The sequence below is a fragment of the Polypterus senegalus genome, chromosome 13 (assembly GCF_016835505.1).
Source record: "Polypterus senegalus isolate Bchr_013 chromosome 13, ASM1683550v1, whole genome shotgun sequence".
NCBI classification, from domain to species: Eukaryota; Metazoa; Chordata; class Cladistia; order Polypteriformes; family Polypteridae; genus Polypterus; species Polypterus senegalus.
In genome coordinates this window covers 77,517,853-77,532,143 of record NC_053166.1, presented here as the reverse complement: position 1 = coordinate 77,532,143, position 14,291 = coordinate 77,517,853, and the positions used below count along the sequence as shown (strand labels likewise).

The 14,291-nt window shown below is 39.4% G+C and overlaps 1 protein-coding gene across 2 annotated transcripts in view; it reads left to right on the top strand.

The window, feature by feature from the left end:
* Positions 1-14,291, top strand: part of kdm5c (lysine (K)-specific demethylase 5C) — a 119,191-nt gene that overhangs the window by 17,396 nt on the left and 87,504 nt on the right. For both annotated transcript variants that reach the window (XM_039775743.1, XM_039775742.1), the window contains exon 3: positions 8,167-8,244. In XM_039775743.1, the coding sequence (XP_039631677.1) occupies positions 8,167-8,244 (78 nt within the window). The remainder of the gene's footprint in view (positions 1-8,166; positions 8,245-14,291) is intronic.

Below are 14,291 nucleotides of genomic sequence, written 5' to 3'. Positions count from 1 at the left end.
AACAAAGTCTTTTAACATTCGCATCAATCAATGCACAAAACGTAGATTTACACAATAAAGGAACATAATCTATGAGAATCTGTGTACCCTCAACAGTTAAAGCAGCAACAAGTTTTTAATTTCAAAGAAAACACAATTCGGTCAGGTGTATATTTATGATCACAGAGAAGCGATCACAACGCGAGCAGCAGAGGCACAAAGTAGCAAAAAGGACTGCGGCTGTATAGGCTTTAAAAAGATCGAAGGACAGCGTGACAGCAGCCCCCCACCCCTGACAATGGGAGCAGCGTTATATGTCCTGCAAGAAAGAATTTAACCACACCCAACTTCACGCGAGACCAGGAAGTGAGCCATCATTTAAAACAAGTCCACGATATCTAACATAGCAGTTGTTGGATTGCTTTTGGCAGGGAAGTATCATGTGCTCCCAGCTCTTAAAACAACGACATGCGACAAGCAGAACAGGCAGCTCGCAAGCAGCAAAAAGACAGCAAATGATCCGACAGCATATCCTTAGCGTGCATTCAGCCGCCCCCCCTCCTTCTCAACACGAGCAGCATTATACGTCTGGCAAGAAAGAGATGTAACCACGCACGGGGCCGGAAATAAAGGACAAGTATTGTTTTTACAAAAGTTTTTAAAGTAAAAGTGAAAATAATGCATATGTAACAATTCCCAAGAAAATAAGTCTCCTTACCTTAGGCAAGCAATATACAATTTAAAGTCATCCCTGATGGAGGATCGCCGAAATCGTGGGAAAGAGGGGTCCTTTCATCGGATTAGCGCTATTTCAGATGTGGAATGGCCAAATGGGAGAGACAGCATGATGAATGAGGTCTCCAGGACTTAAAACAAATCCAGATCATATTATGTGATATCATCTCATGTGAAATTCTACTCCGTACTTCTAGAATTTTTATTTACTGTATTGAGGATTTATTCTGTTCTATGTATTGTACTGTATTGTATTGACCCCCTTCTTTTTGACACCCACTGCACACCCAACCTACCTGGAAAGGGTCTTTCTTTGAACTGCCTTTCCCAAGGTTTCTTCCATTTTTTCCCTACAAGGGTTTTTTTGGGAGTTTTTTCTGGTCTTCTTCCAGAAAGGTCAAGGCTTGGGGGGCTGTCAGGAGGCAGGGCCTGTTAAAGTCCATTGCGGCACTTCTTGTATGATTTTGGGCTATACAAAAAAATAAATTGTATTGTATTGTATATCCGGTAAACCAAACACAGGGTGGAGCCCCCTAGTAGCATTATATTTTTCACTAGAGGTTCTGACTTTCATACAAAATTGTGTTATGAATGTCCGCAAGAATGGAACTCGTTTGTAACCCAAGCCTGCAATGTGTTTGTAAAGTACCTTTGTAGTACTCAAAGAAGTGTAAATCCTCACAATTGTATGCCCAGGACAATCCAGTTGTAATTCCAGATAACCAGACTACAGACTCACAAAACCTGGAGGGCTTCTAGATATTTGAGATCTTTGGTTCATGTATTTTTTTCCTAACCAAAAATGATTTGATAAAAATAAAAAACCCAATTCTTCATGCACAGTCTTAGCTGTCACTCAGGCCTAAAACTCATCTTTTTTTATAGTTTAAACCCTAAATATGCCCCCAAAACAGTTTAATTCATTTCAAACTCAGCCTAATACTATTACCTAAAAAAAAAGAATGTAAAGGTAAACCCGTATACTGTACAGTACTATACTGCTTTGTCTCTCGCAATGCTATAATGTAAAATACCGATGTTACCGCTATATGTACTGTAATTCATGCAAGCACATTTTCATTGCCAGAAGCCTTAGAAGAAGGTACAAGGCATTTCGGCAGCATCTTGGGGGTTAATGCATCCCTGGATGCCAAATACTTTTTTGCTGCACTTTTTAAGTAAACGTTACAATTCACAAAGTAAAAGTGAATTTTAAGGCAAAACATTTTTTTCATGCAAAGAGCATCATAGTTACTGCAACACAGATCATTTTACACACTGCCAATGAACTGTAAAAACTATTAATAAAACTACTGGAACAATATGTACAAGGTGCAACTGACGCCATGGATGAAATTCAGTAAATCAGCGATCCAGGTGCGCTTGAACTGGCTGCATGCAAGCACACAGAGGTAAACGCTGATACTTGCAGGCTAGTCTAAATCCTAGAGACAGTGAGGCTGCAGGGGCAGGCAGTGGTCATTAGCTGGCTGATCAATGAATATATGGCACTGACTGATCAACTCTGGTGTGCTGGTAAATTGCACTGGGAACCGACAATTGGCAGTTGCGCCGTTCAATGAATGTACGTCACCGAATATACTCGGCTCCTGCGTGCTGGCAAGTGGCACTGGGAAATGACTATAGCTGATTGCAGTGGTTTAAGAAGAACAAACCGGAAAACACGGGAACACTCAGCAGGAGATGCGTCACAGGGCAGCAGTCAATTAGCAGCAATGAGAAATGAACGCTGTAGCGATCCAGTGCCTCTCAGATTCACAACATCGAAGACAGTGAATTATTTTTATGGTGGAGATTCCAGGGATGCACCCAGCCTTGGCCCGACCCACATGTATTCACAGCGATAAAAACAAAGCAAACCTGTAATCAAATAACAAATAAAGAATGTAATGAAAACAATACTGTATAATACAACAAAGCACACACAGTCAAGTCAAGTTGGGGAGCATGCACTGGTATAGTGCGTTACTTCACCCACTACACTGCGAAACAACTCTGGATCCCGGTTTGCAACCCCCAGGCAGACACGTGGTCCAGTCCCGCCCTCCGGAAATGACCCTCTATCTGCCGCAGCCAGGTGTTACGTGGGCCTGGTCCAGCCACTCAGGTCTCCAACAATGAGGATCTTACGAGCCGGATCACCCTCGGGGGAAAACGCGCCACATGGCCATAGTGCCGTAACTGATGCTCCCTCACAATGTAGGTAATGTGCCCCATTCGGGACTCCATGAGCAACTGCTTATTCGACACAAAGTCAAACCAACGGTACATAAGGATTTTCCAGAGACACACAGTACCAAAGGAGTCCAGTCTTCGTCTCGGGTCACTGGATAGCGTCCATGTCTCGCAATCATATAGCAAGACAGGAAGCACCAGGACTCTAAAGACTTGGACATTCGTCCTTTTTGCATAGATATCGGGAGCACCACACACCCCTCTCCAGCGACCTCATGACCCCCCATGCTCTCCCAATCAGTCTACTGACTTCACAGGAAGAGTCACCAGAGACATGAATGTCACTGCCAAGGTAAGTAAACCTCTCAACAAGGTCAACATTCTCTCCGCAAACAGACACACTGCTGATTGCTGTGCCCAAGAGGTCATTAATGGCCTGGATCTTGGTTTTTATCCAGGACACTCGTAAGCCCAGACACTCATACTCTTCACTTAGTCTATCGAGTGTCCTGATCAGAGCCTCCATTGACTCCGCGAAGATCACACCATCGTCGGCAAAGTCAAGATCTGTGAATCTTTCTTCACCAACAGATGCCCCACAGCCGCTGGACCTCATGACCTGTGCCCAACACCCAGTCCATACAAGCATTGAACAGAGTAGGAGCAAAAACACACCCCTGACGAACCCCAGAATCAACTGGGGAAAAACGCAGAGGTCCTCCCTCCACTCTGCACAGTACTAGTGTACAGGCCAGCCACACACAGTAAAGTCCATGAAAAACAGCAATGGAAGAAATGTAATGATGAAAATAGATAGTCCAGAGATCCCCACGTTGAATTGGAATGTAAAGATAGTCCTACTGATAGTTCCTGAAATGGTGTACAGTCCTCATGTACCCACGCAGACAGTCCAGACCCCAACCACGAAATGATCCAGGAGAAATGAATAAGTACAGGTAACCCAACGGAAGGCAGACAGACAGCAATTTGAAACACAAATTACAAAACTTTTTTTTTTTTTTCTTTCGGTCACCGGCCCCCTTTTTAAATGCTGCGCTTGCATTCTTTGACCCCAACAGCCCCTGCACCCTCAGCAGAAGATCAGTCAGAGCCACTGCAGGGAATGCTGGGAGTTGCTGTTTCAAATTGAAGTAGAATACAATGCTCTAGGTAGTGCTGGGCGGTATGACCAAAATTCTATATCACGTTATTTTTCAAAATTATACCGGTTTCTAGGTATTGAACAGTATTTTTTCCCCCATGCATGAGTGGATGTTAAATACATTTCCACTGCAATTACTGGCTAAGAATAACCTATTCCACTGTCATGAGAATTGTACATTGTACAAAAAATCATTTTAATGTGCACACGAGTATTAATACAGGTTTGCATGGCCCCATAAAGTGTTAGTTTTCAAGGGGGTGGCACTAATGAAGAGAAGGAATCACATTGCATGACAGTTGCAGTCAAAATATAGATTGAACAATATTTGCAAACAACTTAAACTAAAATTTTGACAACATATTTTCAACCATCCAAAGAGGCATTTAGACTTAGTAAAATATCCAGAGGTGCTTGTCAGAAGTTGTATTGCACTGAAAAATGTCTTCGAAAAGGAATAAATAGTCAATATTTTTTGTAAACCAATCTACACTTTGTTAGTGTTAACAATCTCTGTCCACTGATATGTTAAAGTGACTTTTTTTTAACAACTTTACCATCGTTAAACGGCATAATATTTAAACTAACAAATAATAACAATAAAATAGTGCAACTTTCAGTAATAATACTGTTACTTCAAAGACCAGGTGCATTACACAGTACAGTGATCCCTCTTCCATTGTGGGGGTTGCGTTCCAGAAGGTGAAAATCTACGAAGTAAAAACCATATGTTTATATTGTTGTTTTTATATTGTCACGCTTGGGTCACAGATTTGCACAGAAACACAGGTGGTTGTAGAGACAGGGATTTTAAAGCACTGCAAACAAACATATTTGTCTCTTTTTCAAAAGTTTAAACTGTGCTCCATGACAAGACAGAGATGACAGTTCCACCTCACAATTAAAAGAATGCAAACATATCTTCCTCTTCAAAGGAGTGCGCGTCAGGAACAGAGAGAGAAAAGCAAACAATCAAAAATCAATAGGTGCTGTTCGGGCTTTTAAGTATGCGAAGCACCGCCCAACAAAGCAGCCGCAAGTATGGGAGCAATGTGAAGGTAGTCTTTCAGCATTTATTAGAGGAACGTCCGTATCCTCTAGGCCAGTGTGTGAACTGCCCCTCTGCTCACACCTCCTCCATCAGGAGCAGAGAATGTCAGAGAGACGGACAGAGAAAAGCAAACAATTAAAAACTCAATAGGTGCCGTTGGAGCTTTTAAGTATGCGAATCATCGCGCGGGAAGCGTATCATATATCATTTAGGAGTTTTATTTAATACATAATATGTGCTCTGATTTGGTAGCTTCTCAGCCATCCGCCAATAGCATCCCTTGTATGAAATCATCTGGGCAAACCAACTGAGGAGGCATGTACCATAAATTAAAAGACCCATTGTCCGCAGAAATCCGTGAACCAGCGAAAAATCTGTGATATATATTTAGATATGCTTATATATAGAAGCCGCGAAAGTCGAAGCGTGATATAGTGAGGGATCACTGTATTTACCAAATAAAAATAAAATAAAACCAGTGCAACTTGGTGATGACGTCTTTACCAAGTGAACCATCATTAAGGCAAACTGCATTAATATGGACCTTGTTTCAACCTAAGCTATATACATTAATAATAAAACTGCAACTTGCATTTATAATACTATTTGTGGTATAGCCCTACAGAATCATATTAGGGCCACAGTGAAGAAAAAGAAATACTGACACAGTGAAGAAAAAAAAAACTGTTGAGATTAAAGTCAACATTTCCACTTTATTCTCGTAGTTTGTTTTGTCATTAAAGTAGAATGACGTACACTAAACTTCATCCTAAAATCAATGTTTAATTCACTAGATTTTATCAAACCCCGTCATAAGTTATGTATCACATTAAATACTTTGTGTTCCCCGACCCAGTTGTTAATCGCTCTGCTGTTCTTAAACTGACTTCCTCTTGCACTAAGAGGCAGCGATCGCCACACAGAATACATTCACTTCATGATATTCCTGCTCTCTGAAAATGTAGAATGCTAAGATAAATTTTCATGATAAAATGCATTAAAGCAGGTATTAAACATGCACGGTAGTGAAGCGGTAGTGCTGCTCCCTCGCAGTAAGAGGTCCCCAGGTGTAAGCTCAGTGTAGAGAACTTTATGGCAGATGTGACGAGGTTCCAAAAAACTGGATGTATGAATGGGTATCGCACAGGTTTAACTTAAATGTTGTATAAATGTTGGCTTCGTGATCTGGGTGTCGAAGACACGAACAAAGAATTCAATGAATGTTCTTCTGAGTAGGCTTTCTTTATTGCATGCGTGCTGTCTCTTTCTGACATATTAAACCCCCAGTTCCTATCCTTCCTTTTTCTTTCTCCACATAACCAATCGCCACATGATAAATGTCTGTGAAATTAAAACTAGTTATAAACTTGGACCACGGAGTGTTCAGAACTTTAAAAAAAATGTTCATTATACATGTTTAATTATGCCGTCCATTCAGGGTTTGCTCCCATCCCAGCAAGCATTGTGTGCAAGGCAGGAGGAAATCCTGAACGTGGCACCAGCACATCACAGGGTGAAACGAGCAATACGTACACTTAGCAGGCTTAATATAGCATAACAAAACCCGACATTCTACATAACTTTGAAAGGAAACTGAAGCATGGCGAGTAAACTCGCCAAAAAAAATGCAGTTTCAAAGCAGGGAACACCAGGGACCCCATTGCTGCGAGGCTCAGTGCAACCTCCACGCCACCGTGCCCCCAACATGATTAATACATGCTTTAATGCATTTCATCATGAAAATTATATCAAGTATTTATCTTAGCATTCTAAATGTTCAGGGAGCAGGAATGTCATGAAATTAATGTATTCTGTGTGCTTTCTGCGCCTCCTCTTAGTGCACGAGGAAGTCAGTTTAAGAAGCAGTAGCGATTAACATGGCTCTAGGAACACAACACAAAGCATTTAATGTGCTACATAACTTATGACAGGGTTTGAGAAGATCTAGTGAATTAAATATTCATTTTAAGATGAAGTTTAGTTTGCGATGTTCTACTTTAATAACAAATTACGAGAATAAAGTCAACATGTCGTCCCACTATTACACAGTAACCAGGTGCATTACACAGTATGAAAAAAAAATACAACTTGGCTTGCAGTATTATCCAGTAGTATAGAAACAGTATTCACACAGAGGATGCACAAACCAGTGTGTTTCTTCGTGCCGGTCCCAAGCCCGGATAAATGGGGAAAGTAACGTCAGGAACGGCATCCAGTGTAATATTTTGCCAAATCCAAATGCGGACAGATGATCCGCTGTGGCAACCCCTAACGGGAGCAGCCGAAAGTAGAAGAAGATAGAAACAGTATTCACACATTTGAACATAATGGTCCACATCCGACCTTTTAACTCCGAAGTATCTCCAGACAACAGACGTGACTCCTTTTTCCAGCAAAAGTTCTTCTGTGTCATCATGTTTAACTTTAACTTTATCGTCTGCTACAGCTTCAGTTTCGGAATGTTCTCTGTCCATTTTCATTGCACAATACCTCTTACTAACGAATGTACTCCGTTGTATGCTTGTTTAGCAGTGTAGCAGTGAAAAAGGTCTTCCTTAAACAGTTTCCTGCTGTGCCACATTCCGAATGTTGTAATGATTTGCCACGTATTTGTCAAACATATTGAATTTACACAGTAGTAATTATGTTAATAGATTATAGCTCAATGTTTTGAATTTTTGATTGTTTTTAATTTTGTTGCAAAATATTTTTGTGTACTATATAATAAAACTGCCATATTTAGTTTAATGTAAACTTAAGTCAGTGCAGATAGAATTTATATGGATATGGTGGTATCATCTATGTGAACATTACAGATCCTGTAATGTTTGAGAGGGGTAACATTGATTTAATAAAGCTGAAATTATTTGAAAAGATTTTATATACAGGTAAAGAGTTTTTGTATTTAGAAGTTGTAGAAATGTATGTGTATAACGTAAAACTGAAGGCTAATTCATTTAAAATTCAAGCTTACAAATTATGAAAAACTGTTTCTGCCTATCTTCAAATCCAGTTAATGTCTTGTATGATTTTTCTTTTTCAGGACTGGCAGCCACCATTTGCTGTGGAAGTAGATAATTTCCACTTCACTCCTCGAGTGCAGAGGCTCAACGAGCTTGAGGTAGAGTATTCATGATCATTTTAGATGATATTTTGGTAAAGTTTTGCAGAGGTAAAGGAGGATACAAACAGTTTTGTTTTTAGGGGACTGCTCTGCGTACAACTTTTGTTGAAAATTGTCCCCCCTCCCGCTAAAACTTTTAAGTTAAGTCAACGTTCGATCTGGATTTTATATAAGTAACATATAAATGTTTTTTATATAAGAATCATCAGAAAACACAACCACAAGCAGGACTTGGCACAATACCTTGGCGAGTTCTGTAAGCCAAGCTTTTTCTTTAAAGGACATGCATGACGCCCAACCTGTTGCTACATCCAAACGGTGTCATCTTTTGCCTTTACGCCTGGTGCAGCTGCATTGCTCTTACAGTGGGTACGGAAAGTATTCAGACCCCCTTCAATTTTTCACTTTGTTATATTGCAGCCATTTGCTAAAATCATTTAATTTAAATTTTTTCCTCATTAATGTACACACAGCACCCCATATTGACAGACAAAAAAAAAGAATTGTTGAAGTTGTTGCAGATTTATTAAAAAAAGAAAGACTGAAATATCACATGTTCCTAAGTATTCAGACCCTTTGTCTGTGACACTCATATATTTAACTTGGGTGCTTTCCATTTCTTCTGATCATCCTTGAGATCACCTTCATTTGAGTCCAGCTGTGTTTGATTATACTGATTGGACTTGATTAGGAAAGCCACACACCTGTCTATATAAGACCTTACGGCTCACAATGCATGTCAGAGCAAATGAAAATCATGAGGTCAAAGGAACTGCCTGAAGAGCTCCGAGACAGAATTGTGGCAAGGCACAGATCTGGCCAAGGTTACAAAAAATTTCTGCTGCACTTAAGGTTCCCAAGAGCACAGTGGCCTCCATAATCCTTAAATGGAAGACGTTTGGGACAACCAGAACCCTTCCTAGAGCTGGCCGTCCGGCCAAGCTGAGCTACCGGGGGAGAAGAGCCTTGATGAGAGGGGTAAAGAAGAACCCAAAGATCACTTTGGCTGAGCTCCAGAGATGCAGTCAGGATATGGGAGAAAGTTGTAGAAAGTCAACCATCACTGCAGCCCTCCATCAGTCAGGGCTTTATGGCAGAGTGGCCTGTCGGAAGCCTCTCCTCAGTGCAAGACACATGACAGCCCGCATGGAGTTTGCTAAAAGACACCTGAAGGACTCTGAGATGGTGAGAAATAAGATTCTCTGGTCTGATGAGACCAAGATAGTGCTTAGAATTAAGGCCAAAAAGTTCTATGTGTGCAGACAACCAGGTACTGCTCATCACTTGTCCAATACAGTCCCCACAGTGAAGCATGGCGGTGGCAGCATCATGCTGTGGGGGTGTTTTTCAGCTGGAGGGACAGGACGACTGGTTGCAATCGAGGGAAAGATGAATACGGCCAAGTACAGGGATATCCTGGACAAAAACCTTCTCCAGAGTGCTAAGAACCTCAGACTGTGCCGAAGGTTTACCTTCCAACAAGACAATGACCCTAAGTACACAGCTAAAATAACGAAGGAGTGGCTTCACAACAACTCTGTGATTGTTCTTGAATGGCCCTGCCAGAGCCCTGACTTAAACCCAATTGAGCATCTCTGGAGAGACCTAAAAATGGCTGTCCACCAACGTTTACCATCCAACCTGACAGAACTGGAGAGGATCTGCAAGGAGGAATGGCAGAGGATCCCCAAATCCAGGTGTGAAAAACTTGTTGCATCTTTCCCAAGAAGACTCATGGCTGTATTAGCTCAAAAGGGTGCTTCTACTAAATACTGAGCAAAGGGTCTGAATACTTAGGACCATGTGATATTTCAGTTTTTCTTTTTTAATAAATCTGCAACAATTTCAAAAATTCTTTTTTTTGTCTGTCAATATGGGGTGCTGTGTGTACATTAATGAGGAAAAATATTAATTTAAATGATTTTAGCAAATGTCTGCAATATAACAAAAAGTGAAAAATTGAAGGGGGTCTGAATACTTTTATATATGTGTCTGTGTGTATATATACAGTGCATCACTTTTTCCACATTTTGTTATGTTACAGCCCTATTCCAAAATGGATTAAATTAATTTTTTTCCTCATAATTCTACACACAACACCCCATAATGACAATGTGAAAAAAGTTTACTTGAGGTTTTTGCAAATATATATCTATATCTATATCTATATCTATATCTCTCTCTCTCTATATATATATATATCTATATATATCTATATCTCTATATATATATATATATATATATATATATATATATATCTATATATATATATCTATATATATATATATATCTATATATGTATATCTATATATATATATATCTATATATATATATATCTATATATATATATATATATATATATATATCTATATATATATATATATATCTCTATCTCTATCTCTATCTATCTATAATATCTATCTATATGTAGATGTATGTAGATATGTGTATATATATATATATATATATATATATATGTGTGTGTGTGTGTGCTTGTTCGTATACCGAGTGTGTGGTCGTGAACCGAGGCAAAAGTTTGGAGAACTTTTTGGTCATAAACCGAGTTGTATGTGAACCGAGGTTCCACAGTATTAAGGATCAATAGAAACCTTTTTAAGACAAAATTGTCTTTGTTTTCCAGACAACACTCTGTCTGCCCTCGTTATCAGTAAAATTGAAACTTTTTAGAATAAGAAAACAAAGTAGCTATAATTTCTTTGTACTATAAATATTTTCTGCTAATTTGTGTAGCATTTTAATACAAGTACAATTTGTCTTTCCTCCCTGCTGAAGTTACAGTCTTTTAGAAGTATAGCAAATTGTGAGGCGAAGCATATGGAGATTGGACAGTCAGTTGCAGTCTTTGAACAATCCAGGCAGTATTCTGTCCCACCAGTCTTGACTCCATTCACGCGCACAGACTTACCACTGCACATTTGCGGCTTTGATGAAAGCTATAACAGTTGCAACACGTCGGATCATTCTGTATTATTGTCTTGCCTAAATAATCCATTGCTGTTAGTGTCATCTTTGTGCCTTTTATTTTCAGTAAAACTGTATATAAAGTATACAAAAACCCTGGCACACGAACCATGTTAAAACTCGCTACTAACTAACTGGCATTTTGCAAGGAAGGTATAATCAGATTTGTTTCTGTTTGCTAAGGATGCGTTTAAAGTTTCCAGTGTAAATGCATTCGTGATTTAGGAGCATAGTGTAAACATGTACAAGTGACATGTTATTGTCGCATGATTCAGATAATCAACCAAGTAATATCAGTGATACAAGAAATCAGTTGTTGATTGCTGATATCTGCCGATGGCACACTACTATCAGCAGCATCAATCTATGACCACTGACCCTGCCCTTATTTACATGTTTGCAGAATTCCTGAAGTTTGTCCACCACAAATATTCAAGCACACCCACAGCCATTTATGAGTCACTACAGTGTATTAAGCATTGCTAAATGCTGGTTTTGTATTATTTAAATGAAAATTTTTATTGAATTATTTCAAGTTTGGTGCATCTTAAAGTAGAATGTATTCTGTAAATACCCAAACTCCATTCTTTTCCTGAAATTTTAATTGAATGATATTCACAAAGAGGAATTGTAATAAAAGATGTCCATTAATATTCATGCTTTGTGTTGTTTGAAAACTTTTGACAATTCAGTATAGCCACTTTTGTTTGTAGTTGGTAGTTTTTAGTGGGTACTGTTACATGACTTTGCTACTGCTTTTCCACTAAGACCTATACCCAGAGCCATAATGAAGATCTTGATCAAGGTCTTTTTCAGATGATATATAAATTCCAAAAGAGGAATTACTTGTTACTTTAGATTTAAGCAATGCATACTTGCATACTTACCAAGGTAAAAGATGCAACCAGGGTGACTAGTGCCAATTATTAATTTCTCAGGAATTAATAATCTCATGTTTATTTTAATCTTATCTACACTTTTTTACATGGGGACCAATTTGGTTAGTATTGATCAAAATATGTTTGCTCCAATTCAGGTTCTTTAGATTCAATGAGCAATCAGTCATCATTCCGAAACACAGTTAATTTTTACTATTTGTCAGTGGTCCAATAAACTTGTGACTTAATTTTGCAGAATAAACTACTGTACTGTACAAACCTAATCTAAATAACCAAAGTGTTTAAAAATGGTGCCCCGTACAAATGCATGTTTTGAGTTCTGTCCTGTTTGACTCTGTGACATCACAAGCAACAACTGGTCAATGGGTTGATTGGAGACATTCCAAGTTAAGTACTGGTTGCATATGCACTGCCAAACTTCCTGAGTGGCTACAGGTACCACAGTAGTGGCAATAAAGCTGGAGCGAGACTTAAAGGAATACTCCACCTGAAAATGATAGATATTTTTTGTGTGTTACTTTTCCCATGTAGTTTGTAGTGATTTTCCAAGACAATATTTTAATCTTGGGTATTTCAAGGAGAAAGAACATAAAATATTTCATAGAATAGGACCCAATAGTGACCAGCGCTAGATAACAGCAAACAGTATAAAACATCCATGAAAAAAATCTCACATTGCGCGTGCCACCCAAACCATGTCAAATTATTAAGTCATAAACAGAGAACTTGAAAAAGCACATTTTTTGCTAAAATGTTGTAAAATAACTCCAGAAAATGAAAATAATCCACAAACAGGAAACCTCTTCACACAAGGTCACACTTTTAAAAAGACCCACCTCATTCATTGGTCAAGAGTACTGTTTTTAAAATGGTGAAGTACAGTGGTACCTCGGTATACGTCCTTAATCCGTTCCAGGTCCTTGTACTTATACCAAACAGGACGTATACCAAGCAAATTTGTCCCATAAGAAATAATGGAAAAATGATTAATCCGTTCCCATGAAAAAAAATCCTATTGTTATTGGCATATTATACATTGATGGAGTTGTATAGAATTTAAACACTGCTTAATACTAAAATACATAAAATACTATAGCAATTAGATGAAATAAATGAAAATTTAACCTCACTTTACTTTTTAATAATGTCTTTGTTTTTCACAATCGTAGATACCGTCGTTCTCGGCATACGGTATGCAGCAGCCATGTCCCGGATACACATGCCACCTTCATACTTTTCAACAGTCAATTCAAATTTATGTAATAAAACACAAAATCACGTTGTGACAATGCGGATTTGCTGTATGCTCCTATCTGCTGTCCGGGAGTCCTTGAACCCTACGCCATCAGTAATGTTACCGATGAGTTTAGCAGTGAGGCACAACAAAGCACGGGATGGTGAAAAAGTGCTTTTATTAAAACAGTCAACAAAACAAGATGTTCAAATTAAAGTGCAGTGTCCAAAAATACAATAAATGAATCCATAAAATCAGAAGTGAATCGTGGAGGTTAAAGACAATAGAAAAAAGACTTCTTAAAAACAACGAGATTAAAATAGAGCAGGTAGCATTCTTTTTAAAAAAAAAAAAACAAACCCACAAGAAGAAGCCCAGTGCCTTTTTTCCTGGCGGCCCCCCGCTTCCCCCCTCTGGGCTTCTCAAAATGGGAATAGTCCTACTTGCAGCTGACCTTCACTCTGCCTACTTCAGCTGTTCAGTTCACCTCTCCAATCCCTGGCTCCAGTAGGCTCCTCCTGACAACGACTTGGGATCCACAGCGACCTCCTTCCGGTCAATCCCGCTCCATGATCACTCAGCTGGAGTAACCACTACTACTATTCCCCGGGTGTCGGCCCAACATCCAGGCTCCCTGTTCAGCTGCAACACGAGCCTGCCTCTGTGCTAGCACGCGCTCTCTCTCCCCCTTTTTCGTCTGTCCGTCCGTCCGTCCTTCCTTCCATTCTTTCTGTTGTTCTTTCTTTTTCCTCCCCTTCTAGCTGACTCGCGCTTCTTGTTATCAAGAGGGCATGGCAGCTGAAATCGGCAGCCCCAGGAACAATCATGAATGTGGATGGTCTCTCACCTGTGCACTTCGGTGAGAAACACCCACATTGCGAATCACCCTGAGAACCGCTTCAGCCCAATACTATCCACTTGCAGAGCCA